The following is a 16,672-nucleotide window of genomic DNA, read 5'->3' on the forward strand; positions in this document are numbered from 1 at the left end:
CCATTTGGCCATTCTCCAGATGATGTTCCTGTAATGGCACATAGTTAAAGGCAAGATGATATTGCGAGGGGGTCCATCAGATCTTTGTTTCCTAAGTCGATGTACCACATCAATCACGTCTCTTAGCCTGTCTTTGATGCACGGAGACACCTTTCCCAGGATATTAATGACTGTTTCCCTAATATCCTCCCCCCTCTACCTCTTTTACACCTTGGATTTTCAGAGTCCACCTGCGAGAGTACCGTTTGAAGTTGAGCTACATTCTCACACAGCTCATTATTTGGGATTGCATTTTCTTAAACTCATTCTCTAGGAACGTTATCTTTTTTGCAGAGTTTTACTGACACATTCAACCGTTGTTGCACTTTCGTCAATTCCTCAGTTATTCTGCACTCCGACGAGAGTGCTCTGAAATCGCATTAGATAGCCAGAATGAATATAACAACACCTATAGACAACCCAGAGGCTAGGGGAAAATCCTGACACTCAACCAAGGCTTTAAAAAAAACAAAGCTTTCACTTTTTAAAAAATATTTTAATGCACCATTAATAAAAGAGTCCAACGCATTAATACAAGAGAAATATTGCAAATAATATTAAAATCAAATTAAAAGGAAAAACAAAAAAGAACAATGGAAGGTATGTACAGTTTTCCTCATGGGAAGTAGGAAAGGAACAACGTATTTACAGACTGGAACCAGTGTGTTTCTACGAGAAACAAACACCTCTACAATATGTACATTTGTCAGAACTTTTTTTCCATCTTTTTATTTTTAAAGTTAGAGGGTTGGTTTTTACTGAAAAGCGCCTGTTGCAACAAGAAATATAGATAACTTTTCTGCTGTGGAAGGAACAGAACACCGAGGGGCCTTGTGACATTTAAAACATCTAAATCAGAGATTAAAACTTGGGACAGCGACTGCTTGAGTTGAGAGAGCAACTCAAGCTAGAAACTAGATTTACCAGATCTGATCTACACCTAAGTTCACCCTTTAAAACCATTCAGAACACACACTAAATGACAATGTCCAACATACGCAGACCTCAACACTTGTATTGGGGTCAACAATGGGGCAGAGTTATGTTCGGGCTCCCGAGTGGCGCAGCGGTCTAAGGCACTGCATCTCAGTGCAAGAGGCGTCACCACAGTCCCCGGTTCGATTATTGGCTGTATCACATCTGGCCGTGATTGGGAGTCCCATAGGGTGGCGCACAATTGGCCCAGCGTCGTCTGGGTAGGCCATCATTGTAAATAAGAATTTGTTCTTAACTGACTTGCCTAGTTAAATAAAGGTTACATTTAAATTAAAAACATTTTTTGAACAGATTTGTCTAATGGTTTGCCAAATAAGGGAGATTTCATAGAAACAGTGTTCCTGACAGTGTGCCTTGACCATGTCATACAAAAAGCACAGACAACCTGACATTTGCAGCTTGTTCAATAGCACAAAACTACTAATTGACAGTGAGAGCACATTCACACGACAGGAATAAAAACTTACTCGCTTCCGTAAGAATACATTCTCTTAAAACACACACACACACACACACAGATACACATGGGTCAGGTCCTTTCTCTGCTTCCTAACGTGAGGAGGGACAACATCACAATGGGGAAAGGGGAACGTAAAAGGAACAAACAAAGCATTCCAAATTGAGATAAACCTGCAGACTAAAACTCAGCAGCTATCTGAAGCTTTAAAGATAAACTGATGTGACGCCATAGACTATTTCATCTACAAATGATTTGTTCTTATGTAGCATGGTGAAAAACAAATATTGAAGTCTATGGTCTCTCCTCCAAACAAACTGGTGAGGGGAGTCACGCACCCACCTACAGCTCGCACAACTAAATCAGAACAAGAATAGTAATAAGAATATGCAATACTATAAAATGACAAAGCTCAAACAATCTTCATTTTTGGAAATCTTGCATAACTGAAGTCCCAATGGATTAGAGTGTGTAACTAACACTGCGCTGCGAACATACGCCAATAAAACCCTGAATATGTTTGTAAATCCTGTGCATCTATGTGCGGATTGGTGTGTGTGGGCAGAGGGTTTGGGTTAGCGGGAGCTTCCGGACCACTCCCTATCTGTGCGGAGGCAGACAAGACCCACAACACCAGTTTTGATAGGTTACGGTTGCATTCTCAATTCAAAGGAAAGGCTGTTGGAAGAGGGGGAAAAAATGTCCACCCTTGAACAAACGGGAACAGGTGGTCCTAAGTTATTAAATCCCGCTACAGCGGAGACTAATGCTGCATTTCAGGGGTTTGGGGTACAGGAGAGGGGGCCCGATTATTAATCACACCCCTGGGAAGGAGAGTCTCACAGCCCCTAAGATAATAAACCATAACCCCAGGTAAATTAAAGCGTGTGAACAGTGCAAACGTTGCATGTCTCTCTCTCTGTTTTCTGGATATGGTACAGACAACTGTTTGACAGTCTGGAGGAGCAGGTGGGCTTTGGGGTCTGGAGGGGGGCTGTTGGTGGTGGGTGTGGCTTTGTTCTTGGTTATAGTCAGGGGTTGTGGTGCGGGGACAGGAGGGACTGAAACACGGGGTACTGCCACACCTGTGTGAGAGTGGTCATGCTGTGGTATCTTAGTTGAGCGTCCCACGGCAGTTCTCTGTTCCACACAGACAGGGAATCTTATTTTCCTCTAGAGGGAACTTGTAGTCGTAGGTAATCTCTTCATTCATGCCAATGGCCTGCTTGGAGTAGATCACGATCTTCTTCTGGGATTCTATGGTGATCACCTTTGCATAGCAGTTAGGCTGGGGAAGGAAGAGGACAGAGACCAGTTATGGGTAATTCAAAGAAAAAAAAATGACTTAAGAGGATCTTACCCGTCAATGTTACTGTGAACATTGTGTGTGTATCAGAGTCACTAAATATCTATGATGGAAATGTGTGTTTTTCTATTTAGTCTTCACGTTGCTTCACTCCATTGTTATATCCTGTATTGTTTTGCTTGTGCAGGTATAGGCTGACTCACAGTGCAGCAGTGGTTGATGAAGCGTGCCAGGTTGCCTAACTTGGTAGCATCAATGATGGTGTCGTGGTCCACTCTGAACAGGTAGCTGCTCCCAATGCCCTGCTGGGCATAACGCTTCTCTCTGTTGTCAGCCACCATCTGGCAAAGAAACGGGCACAAACAGTCAAACAATGATGCCAGCTGAACACCCAGGAAAGACTAACACTGATGTTTGCCATGTGTCTATTGCTAATGCTATGACACCACACTATGGATGAATGAAGTACAGACTACAATATGGCCCTACACACCTACAGTCCTCAAGCAGTACAATGACCAGTACCTGTCTAATATTCTGGCCCACATACTCAATGACCATCTCATCAGCAGCAATGGGTTCCATGGTGAACAGGCCCCATTCATGGATCCTACTGCGGCCAAATCGAAGCTTCTTCTTCCGGAACTGAGGAAGGAAGCAAGAGTTAGTGCCATAGTGGTGCAATAATTTAGTTACTCTAGTCCAGGGTTTCACAAACTCAGTCCAACCCCCCCAGCAATACACAACTGATTAAAATAACCAACTCATTGAATGCACTATCAGCCTTTGCTCTAGATTTCACCATAGTCCTGGATCAAAGTCTAATTTTCAACACACTGGCCTGGGTTTAAAGGGTCAAGGTCTTCATTACACAGTAACAGAAGTGAGTTCTTAGAATGAAACCCATGGGAAATAACATGGTGGTTGAAGAGCAGAGGTAACACAGCAGTTACATAATATCAGTGGTACACACAGTTTCAGGCTGCTGTTGTGTACCTTGAGCTGATTGAGTTTGAGCAGGTCAGAGTCCATGACTGCAGGGATGCCTATGGCACTGAGGAGGCGGCGCTGCTCCGACCGTCTCTCTGACAGCAGCCGGTTTGAGCCCTGAGGGGGAGGACAGAAGGAGAGTTACATTGGGCCAGTGACACACACACGGTGACACACACCATCACATGGCCTCGATGTAAATACTACTGAGTCAGAGGCACTTTGCCCTAAACGCCCAATATCGTGTTAAGCGAGTTCATTTTCATTGCCTCGAGCAGACGCAGCAAAGCTGTTGAATACATCTGCATGACAAACTCTGTGGGACTTCCTACAGCATTGTGAAGCATATGCTAAAATAAGAAATACACTACTTGTTCACCAACTTCCCTGTATTCAATGACCAAAGGTCAACAATCTTATTGGAACAAAACCTGTGACCACAGAGACAATGACAAGCAACAACATGACACCATTGTATGAAAAGCCAGAGACTATATATAGTATAAAAAGTAGAGAGATGGTAAAGAGAGGTGTGCGTACCGAGGCGTCGTAGTCGGCAGCCTCCAGTAGGGCCTGCTCAGGCAGTTCCAGATCCAGGTAGACATCCTTCTCCTTCCTGCTGATGGCGTAGTAGCCCTCGCTCCTGGCACAGCCTGTCACGTGCTCCCGCAGCTGCCCGTCTGCACTCTTCTTCTTACGCCGCGGGTTGGGGATGTTGGTAAGTGCAGGCCATGCGTTAAGGCTAACAACAGTTACTGTTGAACACACACCAGTCCATCTAAATACACATGCATCATTACACACCATTTCATCTACTTCCACCACAGGAGGTTGGTGGCACCTTAATTGGGGAGGATGGGCTTGTGGTAATGGCTGGAGTGGACTACGTGGAATGGTTTAAAATACATCAATCACATGGTTTCCAGGTGATTGATGCCATTCTATTTGCGCCGCTCCAGCCATTATTATTAGCCGTACTCCCCTCAGAAGCCCACTGACTTCCACATACCGGTACATTACTTAAACACAGCTCAACTGTTCATAAGAGGCATCAACACATGGAAGATCCTAAACCACAAGCAGGGCTTCTAACCCTCGTTCCAAACCCCCTGCCCTGCCAGTAGTAAAGGATATCAGTGTGGTGGACCCAGTGTGTGTCGTTGAGCCAGTCGGTGCTGTGGTCGTCCTGCAGCAGCTTCTCGTAGGTTGTCTTCAGCAGCGTCATGTCCTCCATGTCTAGACCAGAGTTCCAGATATCGTACAGGATGGTCATCTGCTCAAACTCGCTGCGCTGGTCAAACGTGACGGGCTCCGGGGCAGGGATGGGCTTGGGCCAACGCTGCGACGAAGTCAACCCGGCCTCCTGGAGGAAGAGGCGCTCGCTCTTCCTCACATCGTCCCACTCTTCCTCGTCCTCCGTGTTAGACAGCTCACCCGGCTCCAGCTGCTCCACGTCCACATCCTCCTCCAGGTCCACCTCCTGACAGGAACCGGGGACAGGAAGAGGGAGAGAGTGGGAGAGGGACAGGAACAAGGAGAGAGTTGGAGATGTCAACTCAGGAACTAAAATTAGCCTGTAACAGGTTCTTAAACACTGGTCAATACAGGCCATAGGATGGGACTTTCTAGATTAGACTAATTTACTAGCAATTTGTTTGACATTATTAATATATATTTACATGACAATTTGACCATGTAACTGTCAAGCTGTGAAACTTTATGCAATTGAGGAAAGACATTGCTTTGCATGTCATTTTAAGATGACAGTAAATGTAAGCTGTGGTTGAGCAATCCCCTATCTTTACATGTTGTTGACACACCATGCTCAACACTTCTTAGTTGTGACACTTGACTCAAGCACAAACCCACAAAATCTCACACCTCTAGTTTCCTCTTCTGTTTCTTGGTCTGATGTTCCTTCTGCTTTTTCGTTTGCTGCAACTCCAGATTTTCCTTATCTTTCCTCCTCCTCTTCTTGTTCTTCTCTTTCCCCATCTCCTCCAGTTCACTGCCCTTCGCCACCATTCCCTTCCTCTTGTCTGATGGGGTGAGAGATGTCAGCACAGAGGCCTTGGTCATGTCTCCATCCTCACACAGCAGCCCCATGCCAGACAGGTACTCAGCCTGGTGTCTGTCCCTAGAGGGCAGGGGTTCCCCTATGACCTCCTCAGGAGCTTCCAGCACCCCAGAGATGGCGTGATGGTTGAAGTCTGCAGGGAGGAGCACCCCAGACTCCTGTTTGGAGACACTCCTCTTTTGGGCATGGATGAGGTGGAAGGGGGATTTGGAATAGTTGTGCTCCTGCAGGGCAGACAGGCCCTGTGGGTCCATAACCAGGGGGAGGGCTTTGGGAGAGAGGAGCATCTCCTCCTCCATCTTCTGCTCCTCTGCCTCGTCTGACGTCTCCGTCTCTTCTGAGTCTCCAGCGTCTGGGTCCAGCTTCAGGGCCACATCAGCCAGGACAGACAGATCGGCCATAGGCGCCGAGCCCAGCTGTAGCAGGCTGGATGCTCCCAGCTGTTCACCGAGTCTCAGCAGTCCCCCCTCCTCCTCCTCCTCCTCCTCCTCTCTGAGGGTGTGGAAGGAGGGAGGAGGGGTGGGGGTCGACAGGCTGACAGTCCTGGGGCGTCCCCTGCCCCGGCCCTTTGTGACAGGGGGCGGGGCCTCCTCAAAGGCCATCTTGACCATGGAGGCGTGGTCCAGGGGGAGGTTCTGCACGGTGCGACACACCCACACTGGAGCGGGGGATTTGGGGGAGGCCCCCCGTTTGTTGGGGGACTTGGTGGGGGTGATTGGAGGGGACACCAGAGGGACAGGGCTATTTTTTGAGTCTTCGGGGCGTACAGGCAAGGGAACAGTGAGAACAGGGGAGGGAGAGAGGGCATTGCCTTCGCCTGGTTTGGAGGCAAAGGGGAGGAGTGAGAGAGTCTTGGAGGGGGTGGTTCCAGGTGTGGAGGCGATGAAAATGGAGTCTGGAAGGTGAGATTTCATGTGGGACAAGAGAGGAGAGGCCGTGGAGGGAGGTGGGGACAAGGGGACAGTTGGAAGGTGGGGTTTGTAGTCGCTCTCCCCGGTAGAGAACGAGACGGTCTTCCTTCGCTTCTTGAGAGGAGGCACAATGACAATTGGGGAGGAGGGGCGGGGGGCTGGAGGACGAGCGTTTAAGCTGAGTGTTGATGAATCCTTCTTGCTGGCAGCAATTTCTGAGATATGGGCACATATTTGAATTATGAATCAGGTGAAAAACATTGGCACTTGCCATGGAAATGAACATCCATAACAGAGAAATTAAATGTGTGACTAACCAGCTTTGATCTCGGCGCTGAGCGGTGCTTTTGGAACAGCAGCTGCAGACTTTTCCCTAGAGTGCACAACAAGTGGAATGGTCAGTATCAACCCAGACACACATTGAGCAACAAATCAAGTTTCAATAAAGACACTTCCATAGGAAATATATAGAAAACATTTTGGATACTTATATACAGGTATATTCAACAACAGGAACACTGTTCAAAATGTACCGGTCATCCCCCTTCTCTGTGTCCAGAGCTGTGCTGTCCATCGTAGATTCATCCATGGTGTCCAGTCCACTGCCGGCCTGCTCTCCTTCCTCCTCATCCTCGTCTTCAGAGGAAGAGGAGGATGATGATGTTGAGGAGGAAGAACTCTCTGTGGATGAGGAGAGGCTCTCATCATCGCTGTCCGCACTCAAGGCCTCATCTGAAGAAGTGAGATGAAGTGAGAGAATAAGTGAGAGATGATAAGATGGCATGATGGAAAAGGTATCCATCTACCTGTGACGGGGGCACATTGGCTTCAATAAGGACAACATGAAGAATGCTAGATTTACCTTCAGACCCCTTGTCACTTCCCTCCTCCTCATCCTCCTACAGAGAGGAACAGAAGGACAGTTTGTGATAATATACAACAGTGTCTCAGGTTCAATCCAAGTCAATGAAGCCAAAGTACAGCAGAGTATGAAGAGGCACACAGTGAAATGCTGCCATCTAGCCAGCACTATGGGGAAATACAACAACACTACCAGTATGTACTGCTTGCGGAAATCATCAACGGAATAGAAGAATCATGCATTATTGTTTCTGTAGCCATTTATTCAATTTGAGATAAGATAAACTTTATAATGTGGAGAAACATTATTTTCATGCTAAATTATCCCTTGCACATGCAGACACACACCTTATCTGAAGAAGAACCATCAGAAGTCTCTTCTCCTTCGCTGTCCAGGTCCCAAGGTTTACGACTTCTCGTCTTCTTCTTCCTCCGCCTGCTGTCCCTCTCAGCCCTGTGGCCCTCCCCATCTGCCATTCTTCCCTCTAGACCCTTGTCATGGTACGAGTCTGGGGGGAGGAGAGAGATGGTGAGCCAACATAGGAAACACAAAGACGATCGGTGACAAATCCCCAAAGGAGAGGGTCATTGATGAAAAGCTCACCTTCGTCGTCATCCTCTGGCGGTGTCTTGGGTCTCTTCATCTCTCCTACCTCTGCTAGCTCCAGAGGTTCTTTCCTCTTCACCTGGACACAATACACACAGACAGTTAATAACATGATAAGTTATGGTGGAAAAAATCCCTAAGTGAATGGCTGGATACATTGGAGTAATATCTCTTCATGAACATGTATTAGTGTAATGTCTATACATGTACAGTACTAATCCATCTCTATTTCCTATGCTCAGTACAAAAATGTATGTACATCAGTAACGGACAATTGCCGAGTTCCAACTGTTGCCTCTGTGTACTTGTTTACCTTGAATGATGGTAGTCGTAGAGCCCCTCTCAGTGAGAAGCCTTCCATTCCTCCACTCTTGGCCCAGTCCACCAGAGACATGAGGGGCTCCCGGGGCTTGCTGCTGGCCTTGTTCTCCTCCTTCTTGTCCTCGTCCCTCACTGCAGCCACACCCCGAACCATGGTCTGGAACGGCTGGGGAGGGAGGACGGGTATCACGGCAAATCAAATAATGGGTTTTTAAAAAACAATAACAGGAAAACCATGTACGACTTGTAAAACGGAAATCAGAAACCCATTTAAATTGACCAGATGGGTATACAACGCTAGCTAGATCTAATCAGTTTTCTGAAGCTAGCCAGCTTCAATTAGCTTCACATTCCAGCTCAGATTTAATCTGTAATACAACGGTGGATATTGCTTGTCGCTAACTCTAGCAGGCTTGTAACTGCGCGTGGATGTCGCACGTAAATAATCGAACAACAAACTCGTCGAGACAATACTGAAACATCAATCCATGGGCGAGTAAGTGACACATTTGAATTTGTCCCAAAATCAAATTGCAAGAAAGGTTATCTTGCAAATTCAGCAGGCTATGGTGTTAATGCCATCTTTGGTGTGCTTATCAATGCACAAACACCTTTTCCCCACTCTTACAGATAAAAGTTGTATTGTGCGTCAAGTTTCAAATGCATTCTGTCATTACTAATTGTAATGTGATAGGTATTTTAACATTTATGTTTAACATACAAAAAAAACATTTGATTAATTAAATGAGGGGGATGATGGAGGGAGGGAATCTTGATGAGAGGGAGGGAATCTGATTTATTTGGTCCTCAACTCATGGCAGACACTTCATTCAGGATAAATGGAGTTAGCCCTGAGTTAGCCTGCAGGTTAGTTCTGAAGGATTCGTTGCCATAGAAATGTACCTGGCTGAAGGGTGAGTCACTTTCACGGTACCAGTTATCCCGAGTTGAACTCAAGGGTTGACCAAAGTTACCTCACTAACTCCTCAAACCAGGTATGTAGTATAGGGCAATTTTTCTGTGCTTTCTAAAAATGTTGTTCCACTCTCTTACCTTGGCTTTGGTCTCCTTGCGCTCCCACCACTCGTCAAAGGTTCCAAAGGCGATGTTCTCCACCATCTTGCGGTTAAGGTCCCTCTGCATGATGCTCTTCATCTCCTGGATAAGGGTGGCCAGCACCAGCTGCACTGTGGCCTCATGGGGGTTCTCTGTTAGCAGGGGCATTTGGGGGTCCCCCTCCGCCCCGTACTGGGCCTCTCCCCCCACAGGAGGCATAGTCCCATAGGGCGGAGGGGTGTGGTACGCATAGTGTTCGGGTAAGACATGCGAGGCCCAGCCCGTGTGTGGAGGGGGGATGGCGTGGTGGTGGGGCATCTGAGAGGGGCCAGGGTAGGCGTAGGGCATGTGGGGGGGCATGTAGTGCTGATCCTGCTCATAGCCACCCCCTTCTTGGTCCATGTAGGGGTGGTGTGGGGGAGGGGGCATGGAGTGGTAGTAGTCTGAAGGGGGGGCGTCGCCAGGGGCAGCGGTGCCATTAGAGGAGGACATCCTCAGCTGGTGCAGCCGACTCAGCATCTGGGTCTGCATCTGGAAGGACATGGGGGCTCCGCCACTGTACTGGTTCATCAGCTCCATACTGCTGGCATAGTCATACATGTGTGGGGGCATGTGAGGAGGGTACTCAGGGTGCAGCTCCATGTGGCCCAGCGGTGGGGGGATGCAGGGGGGTGGAGGGGGCTGCAGGGAAAAGCCCGGGGGAGGGAGGTGAGGGGGGTAAGAGGGGATGGGTGGAGCAGGCATGGACGTGCCAAAGTGCTGTGTGGGGTCAGAGGGGGAGGTAGAGGGGTCTGTCTGGGAGGGCAGGGGGGCCTGGGATGAAGATGGAGAAGAGACGGAGGAAGGAGTGGCGTGGTGGGTGGTCACTGCTGTAATGGTGTGTTCTTCATCCTCGTCGGAGATCTCCATGTCTTCCCCAGAGGAATGAGGGGATGACTGCAGAAAGGAAAGAGGAGAGAATTCACAATTTCCCCACACTCTTGCATCAACTGACAATCCCTGCTAACAATACACCAATGTTTCCATACAATCTGATTCCTACAATATTTCCATTAACAGAGTAAGATGTTCTTACCTGACTCTTTCCGTTGTAGGGGGGTGTCTGTGCCCCTTGTCTGGTCCTTGGATCAATAGGCTCAGGTTGGGCTGTCTCTGGCTGCAGAGGTCCTGTTCCATGGAGACTAGTATGGTCATCTGTGGTGGGGACGCGGGGAGAGAAGGTGGAGGAGGAGGGGGCTTGTGCTACTACAGTGGGACTCTTCCTCCCCTCTCCCCCCATTCTCTGCTTCCTCCCTCTACGGCCGTCTTTATCCCTCTCTCCTTTCCTCCTCTGCTGGCCTCCACCATCTCCTCCTTGTCTCCTCCGCCTGTCTTTCTCCCCATCCTGCTCACTCTGCTTATTGCTCCTGCCCTCACCTGCTGCTCCTCCCTTCCCTGCTCCTCCCTCTCCTGCCACCTTCTCTCTCTGCCTTTCTTTTTTTCTGTCCTCTTCCTCATCTTCATCAGAGGGCAGGAAGGAGAACTTAGCTTTCTGCTCTTTCAGTAGCATCTCAATACGAGAGTCTAAGCTGCTGCTGTGGTAGACAAATGGCAGGCTCTCATTGGTGGAATCTGGCTCCGGGGAGGAGGAGTCTCGCTGGGGGGGTGGGGAGAGGGAAGTGGAGGAGGGGAGATGGTGTGGGAGGGAGGTGGACGAGGGTGAAGTGGAGGAGGAAGCCATGGAGGAGTGGGGTGGAGAAGAGGGAGGGGTGGAGGGATGCTGAGGAGGGGGAGGTGGGGTGGTGGGCCGGCGTTTGGGCTTGGTCCATGTCTCCTCTCTGACTGGGCTCTCCTGGCCAAAGTCAAGGGCGCTGAGCGTCTCTGCTACAGCCGCGGCTATCACAGAGGCAGGGGGGAGGGGAGGTGGTGGAGGGGGCGGCAGAGGGGTGTGGTGGGATCGGGGGTCCTTGTCAGACACAGACCCCCTCTCCCCAGAACCAGCACCACTAGGCTGGGCACGATACACTGAGGAGGGCTCTAGGCGGGAGGAGACAGAGGGGTTGTGGGGAGGGGGTTGGTCTTTGGAGGAGGAGTAGGAGGGGTAGGCAGATGGAGGCGGGGACAGACTGTTGGAGGAGGAGCGGTGGGAGTTGGAGTTGAATCTGGGGTCGGAGCTGTTTGAGTAGTCGCTGTCTCTGTCCCTCTCCCTGCTGTCTCGGTCGTGGCTGCTCCGTCGCCGGCTGCTGCTACTACTACTGCTGTGATTGTGTGAGTGGTGGTTACGGTGTCTGCCGTGTTCTCTGGAGCCCAGGCTGTCCCGTCTGTAGCCCCTCTCCCTCTCTGAATGATGTGAGTGGTGGGAATACTTGGAGGAAGAGTTGGCCTCCTGGTAAGATGACCTTCTAGAGCCAGTCCCACCGGCACCGTACCGCCCTCCTGAGTCCCTGTCCCGCTCTCTGTCCCGCTCTCTGTCCCGGTCTGCCAGAGGGGGCTGCTCGTACTGGGGTGCAGGAGGTGGGGGAGGCATTGCAGGGTGGTGTGCCATGTGCTGTCCAGCCCCTCCAGCGTTTGGGTATGTGGGGTAGAGCGGGGGCTCGTTTGGACGGAAAGGGCCGGTAGGGGGGTATGTGGGGCGACACCTTTGGTAGGGGTCTTGAGGTGGTGCATGGGGGTCCTCCGAGTACCGGGGAGCTTTGTATGCCCCGACTGAGGAGGAGACAGTAGAGGAGGAGCAGGAGGAGGAGGGAAGCATGTCCTGGGGAGGGTAGCCACTGGTCAACGGGCCAGCACTGTATCCAACTTGTCTAAGAAACAAAAGGAGAAAGAGGGTTTATATATAACACAAGTTACCACATTGACTATTACTATCCTAATAAAGAGAAATGTGTATACCTTTTTGGAATGACAAACACATTTTTGGATAAATGAACAACTGAGCTATTATGCAGGGTGTTTGTTCCCCAATACTGACCTGGCAACAGCGTAGCCCGAGTCCTGTGAGACAGAGCGAGGGGTGTAGGGCGTTCCTCCTCCCTGTGAGGAAGCGGAGGAGCCTGGGGTGTAGGGCCCCCCCATGGAGGAGGGGGTCGTATCTAGACGCTGCTCACTGAAGCCTGTGTCCACAGAGCAGGGGGTGGTGCTCCCAGGGGTGAGAGCCGGTACCCCTGCAGCCAAGCCTGCAGCCAGGCCAGCTATCTCAGAGGACAGTCTCCGCCTGATATCTGACGACTGCACAGACAGAGAGGAACAGGAAGATGGGAGAATTAGATAGAGAAAGTAAAAAACATTACACAGTAGAAAATTATGAAAGCCTCTCAAGAATGATGGACCATAAAGGTAAATCCTCCATGAAAATGTCAGTAGGATGGTTGTGATGAGCCCTTGGTGAGTGTACCGTGTCTGGTTGTGTTGGCGCTGGGGGCTGGAACCGCTCTGTCAGGGCCTTGCCTCCTGTGGGCACAGTCTGGGGCGTGTAGGAGCCACTCACTATCAGGTCATAATACTTCTGCCTCTGCTGGCCTGCAGATACACACAAACATACCCATAAGACAAGGATGTAGCTAATATCTTCACCAAATTCTAATGTGACAACAATTATGTCTCCATAAAACACCTCTATACTTCAATAGTAATTGCAATAGAAGTTATTTTTATACAAAATAATAGATATATATCAAATCAAACCACAGATATTAAGCCATGAATCCATGTCATACCTTTGATGTCCAGCTGAGCGTGAATGATGTTACCCATGACGGAGGTGTTGTGCAGCTGTTTGACCGTGTCCTTCGCCCCCCTGGTGCTGGTGAAGAGCACGCGGGCCAGGCCCAGGTGCTTACGGGTCTTGGGGTGAAACAATATCTCCATCTCCTCCACCTCTCCAAACTTTGCGCACATCTCAGCCAGGAAGGGTTCCTTGATGTTGTCATTGAGGCGAGCAAAGGTCACCTCCTTGAGGGGAATGGGGCCCACGTAGAACTCATCCAGCTTTGGGAACAAAATAAGGAAATTAGAGATAGCATGCTACAGTGCAGCTTTTAGAGAGTGAGGCTGGTGTGAGTGTATGATGAGTCAGCAAGTTAGATAGGGTTCTAACTTTGAACTTGGGCACTGGCAGGGCCATCTCTGTGTGCCTGGACCAGATTCTACGAGGTCGAGGGTCCCGCAAATCTCCCACTGGGGGGAACCCCGAGTCCTGGAGAGATGACAAGTAAAAGTCTCATGTTACAATTCAGGACATGTACAACAACCCTACTCCAAAATAAAAACAGTTATGTAAAAACAATACCAACCGGCACACTGAAATGCACCCCATCATATCGGTATATTTTGTTGTTAACCCTCCGGGTGGCTGGGTCTTGGACGAGCTTATAGCTCTTCCATTGCAAACTGAGAGCTCGTTGTGTATCCGGCTCACTGTCTGGATCCATGCTATAACTGGAAGAGTGAAGTGGGAGATGCAACTGAATTAAGTGTTTTGTCACTAACGTTACCATCATTTTGTATCCTCATAACAGGCACAAGTATACATGATGCCAGCTATATACTCGTATTTGGTTAAATAAACCATGTTTAAAAAAATAAATAAATAAATAGATAAAACAGCTCACATCAATGTAGCATCAAACGTCAGTTCTTGTCATGGTAACCTACCTCTGGCATACTGTAAACTCGCTCCAGCCTGGTGCTGCTGTCAAAACAATGACAACGTCACACGCTAGCTAGCTGTGTTTTGATAGGATTCCACTATTTTCAATCCGATAGTTATGATTTAGATAACTATGGTAGCTTATTGTAACATTCGTTATATACTTCGGATCACCTTGACTAACTAGCTATATCTAAACTAGATTAGCATGGGTAGCTAGCGTTAGCTGCTATCATACTCAGTTTCATTTAACAAGTTAACTTGTTACCTAGCTAGCTATTCAAATCCCAACTAGCTAGTTAAGTTTCATAAATTTGAAAGTGGTTATTCAAAATATTATTTATGTACAGCGATGCAAAGATCGACCTAAGTTAGCTTGCTAAACGTCATTCACTCGCCTAACCGAACCTGCCTCTTTCAAACCGATTGCCCGTTTCATCCGAAACTACCAACCCGCCGCTCAAGTGAAGCTAGGCCTAGGACGAACGGGGAAAAACACTGAGTACCAAACTGAAAAGATAACTCCGTTTTTGCCAGTGGGCACAATAGCTCAGTTATAACAATGTCGATACGTTCCCGGTGCTGTGTAGTTACCATACAAAGCGTAATATTTTAAGAAATATTTGTTTATGTCCTAAAACAAAATAATGTTAAACGAGCGGCCATCGCGAAACAAACCTGAAAGCCTCGCCTGCACTCCATCAGTCTTTGCGAATACATTTCGTCATTCGAAGTCAGCACTTTCCTCACAATCCATCCAGATCCACGAAAATAAAGGGAACAGTCAACTCAGTCAAAATACAAACGTCACCGACTAAAAATACATTACATTTTTTTTCTGTTGGATGTGCCTAATACACACAGGTATAAGTTATAAGATTTAAAAAAACGATTCGTATGTGCCTTCTCTTGTCTAGTACTACTTGTGGCGAATCTACGGATCTATGTATCAGATGTGGCCTTAGAGATAGATACCCATTCCACATAGTATAACTTGCAGGACATTGACACCGAACAATTTATTATTTAATTATCCTCGTACCTTCAGTTTTGAACTTCTTTACTTATATTATATTATATTATGCTTATATAGTTATATTATGCATACGGAGAGCCAAAGAAGTTTCAAAAGAACTACTGCTCAAGGAAACAATTCAGTGACAACACTGCCATCGTGTGGCCAAACATGGCACCGCAGGGAAACGAGACACATGATCACATACGTCACACAAGTAACAAGGGTTACGTTCAGAGCTGCGGGAAGTCGGGTTGCAGCATCACCCCCTTAAACAAAAACATTACTCCTGTGTGAGTGGACAATAACAAAATATTCCTTGCAAAATATACATGACACAGTGCATTCATAAAGTATTCAGAACGATTTACTTTTACCACATTTTGTTTCTCATAATACTCCATAATGACAAATCTAAAGCAGGTTTAGAAATTTTTGCAAATGTATTACAAATAAAACACAACATTTACATAAGTAATCAGACCCTTTACTCAGTACTTTGTTTAAGGCCTTTGGCAGCGATTACAGCATTGAGTCTTCTTGGGTATGACACTACAAGTTTGGCATAGATGTTAGGGTTCCAGTCTTGGCTCTGGATGGCCCACTCAAAGACATTCAGACTTGCCCCAAAGCCACTCCTGCGTAGTCTTGGCTGTGTGCTTAGGGTCGTTGTCCTGTTGGAAGGTGAACCTTCGCCCCAGTCTGAGGTCCTGAGGCGCTCTGGAGCAGGTGTCATCAAGGATCTCTGTATTATGCTCCTTTGATCTTTCCCTCGATCCTGACTAGTCTCCCAGTCCCTGCCGCTGAAAAACATACCCACAACAGGATGCTGCCACCACCATGCTTCACCGTAGGGATGGTGCCAGGATTCCTCCAGACGTAACGCTTGGCATTCAGTGCAAAGAGTTCCATCTTGGTTTCATTAGACCAGAGAATCTTGTTTCATGGTCTGACAGTCTTTAGGTGTCTTTTGGCAAATTCCAAGTGGGCTGTCATGTGCCTTTTACTGAACAGTGGTCTTCGTCTCGCCACTCTACCATAAAGGCCTGATTGGTAGAGTGCTGCAGAGATGGTTGTCCTTCTGGGTTATTCCCCAATCTCCACATTGGAGCTTTGTCAGAGGGACCATCGGGGTCTTGGTCACCTCCCTGACCAAGGTCCTTCTCATGTGCATTTACCACAAGTGGACTCCAATCAAGTTGTAGAAACATCTCAAGGATGATCAATGGAAACAGGATGCACCTGAGCTAAATTTCGAGTCTCGCAGCAAAGGGTCTGAATACTTTTATTGTTAGTACATTTGTCAACATTTCTATAAACCTGTTTTCCCTCTGTCATTCAGTGTGTAGTTTGATGAGGATGTATTTATTTAATGCATTTTAGAATAAGGCTGTAATGTTACAAAATGT

The 16,672-nt window shown here is 48.0% G+C and overlaps 1 protein-coding gene across 4 annotated transcripts; it reads right to left on the reverse strand.

Moving 5' to 3' along the window:
- Positions 1–514: 514 nt before the first annotated feature.
- On the reverse strand, positions 515–15,008 carry LOC110538637 (histone-lysine N-methyltransferase SETD1A). Of its 4 annotated transcripts, none has more exons than XM_036938787.2 (22): positions 14,927–14,984; positions 14,254–14,290; positions 13,893–14,037; positions 13,697–13,795; positions 13,317–13,587; positions 12,995–13,119; positions 12,572–12,828; positions 10,697–12,404; positions 9,619–10,557; positions 8,558–8,731; positions 8,242–8,323; positions 7,986–8,146; positions 7,639–7,675; positions 7,310–7,508; positions 7,094–7,149; positions 5,670–6,991; positions 4,923–5,268; positions 4,329–4,510; positions 3,795–3,905; positions 3,324–3,443; positions 3,002–3,139; positions 515–2,780 (listed from the first exon to the last, which is right to left on the reverse strand). In XM_036938787.2, the coding sequence occupies exons 3-22, from the start codon at positions 14,028–14,030 to the stop codon at positions 2,607–2,609; spliced, it is 6,639 nt and encodes a 2,212-aa protein (XP_036794682.2). In that variant the 5' UTR covers positions 14,031–14,037; positions 14,254–14,290; positions 14,927–14,984; the 3' UTR covers positions 515–2,606. The 4 variants fall into 4 exon arrangements, with proteins under 4 accessions (XP_036794682.2, XP_090049964.1, XP_090049965.1 ...); XM_090193838.1 differs by having other exon boundaries at positions 14,254–14,287; positions 14,927–14,959; XM_090193839.1 differs by lacking the exon at positions 14,254–14,290 and having other exon boundaries at positions 4,923–5,265; positions 14,927–15,008.
- Between the last annotated feature and the right edge of the window lie 1,664 nt (positions 15,009–16,672).

The sequence above is a fragment of the Oncorhynchus mykiss genome, chromosome 12 (genome assembly GCF_057628025.1).
Source record: "Oncorhynchus mykiss isolate SJ-2025 chromosome 12, ASM5762802v1, whole genome shotgun sequence".
Classification (NCBI taxonomy): Eukaryota; Metazoa; Chordata; class Actinopteri; order Salmoniformes; family Salmonidae; genus Oncorhynchus; species Oncorhynchus mykiss.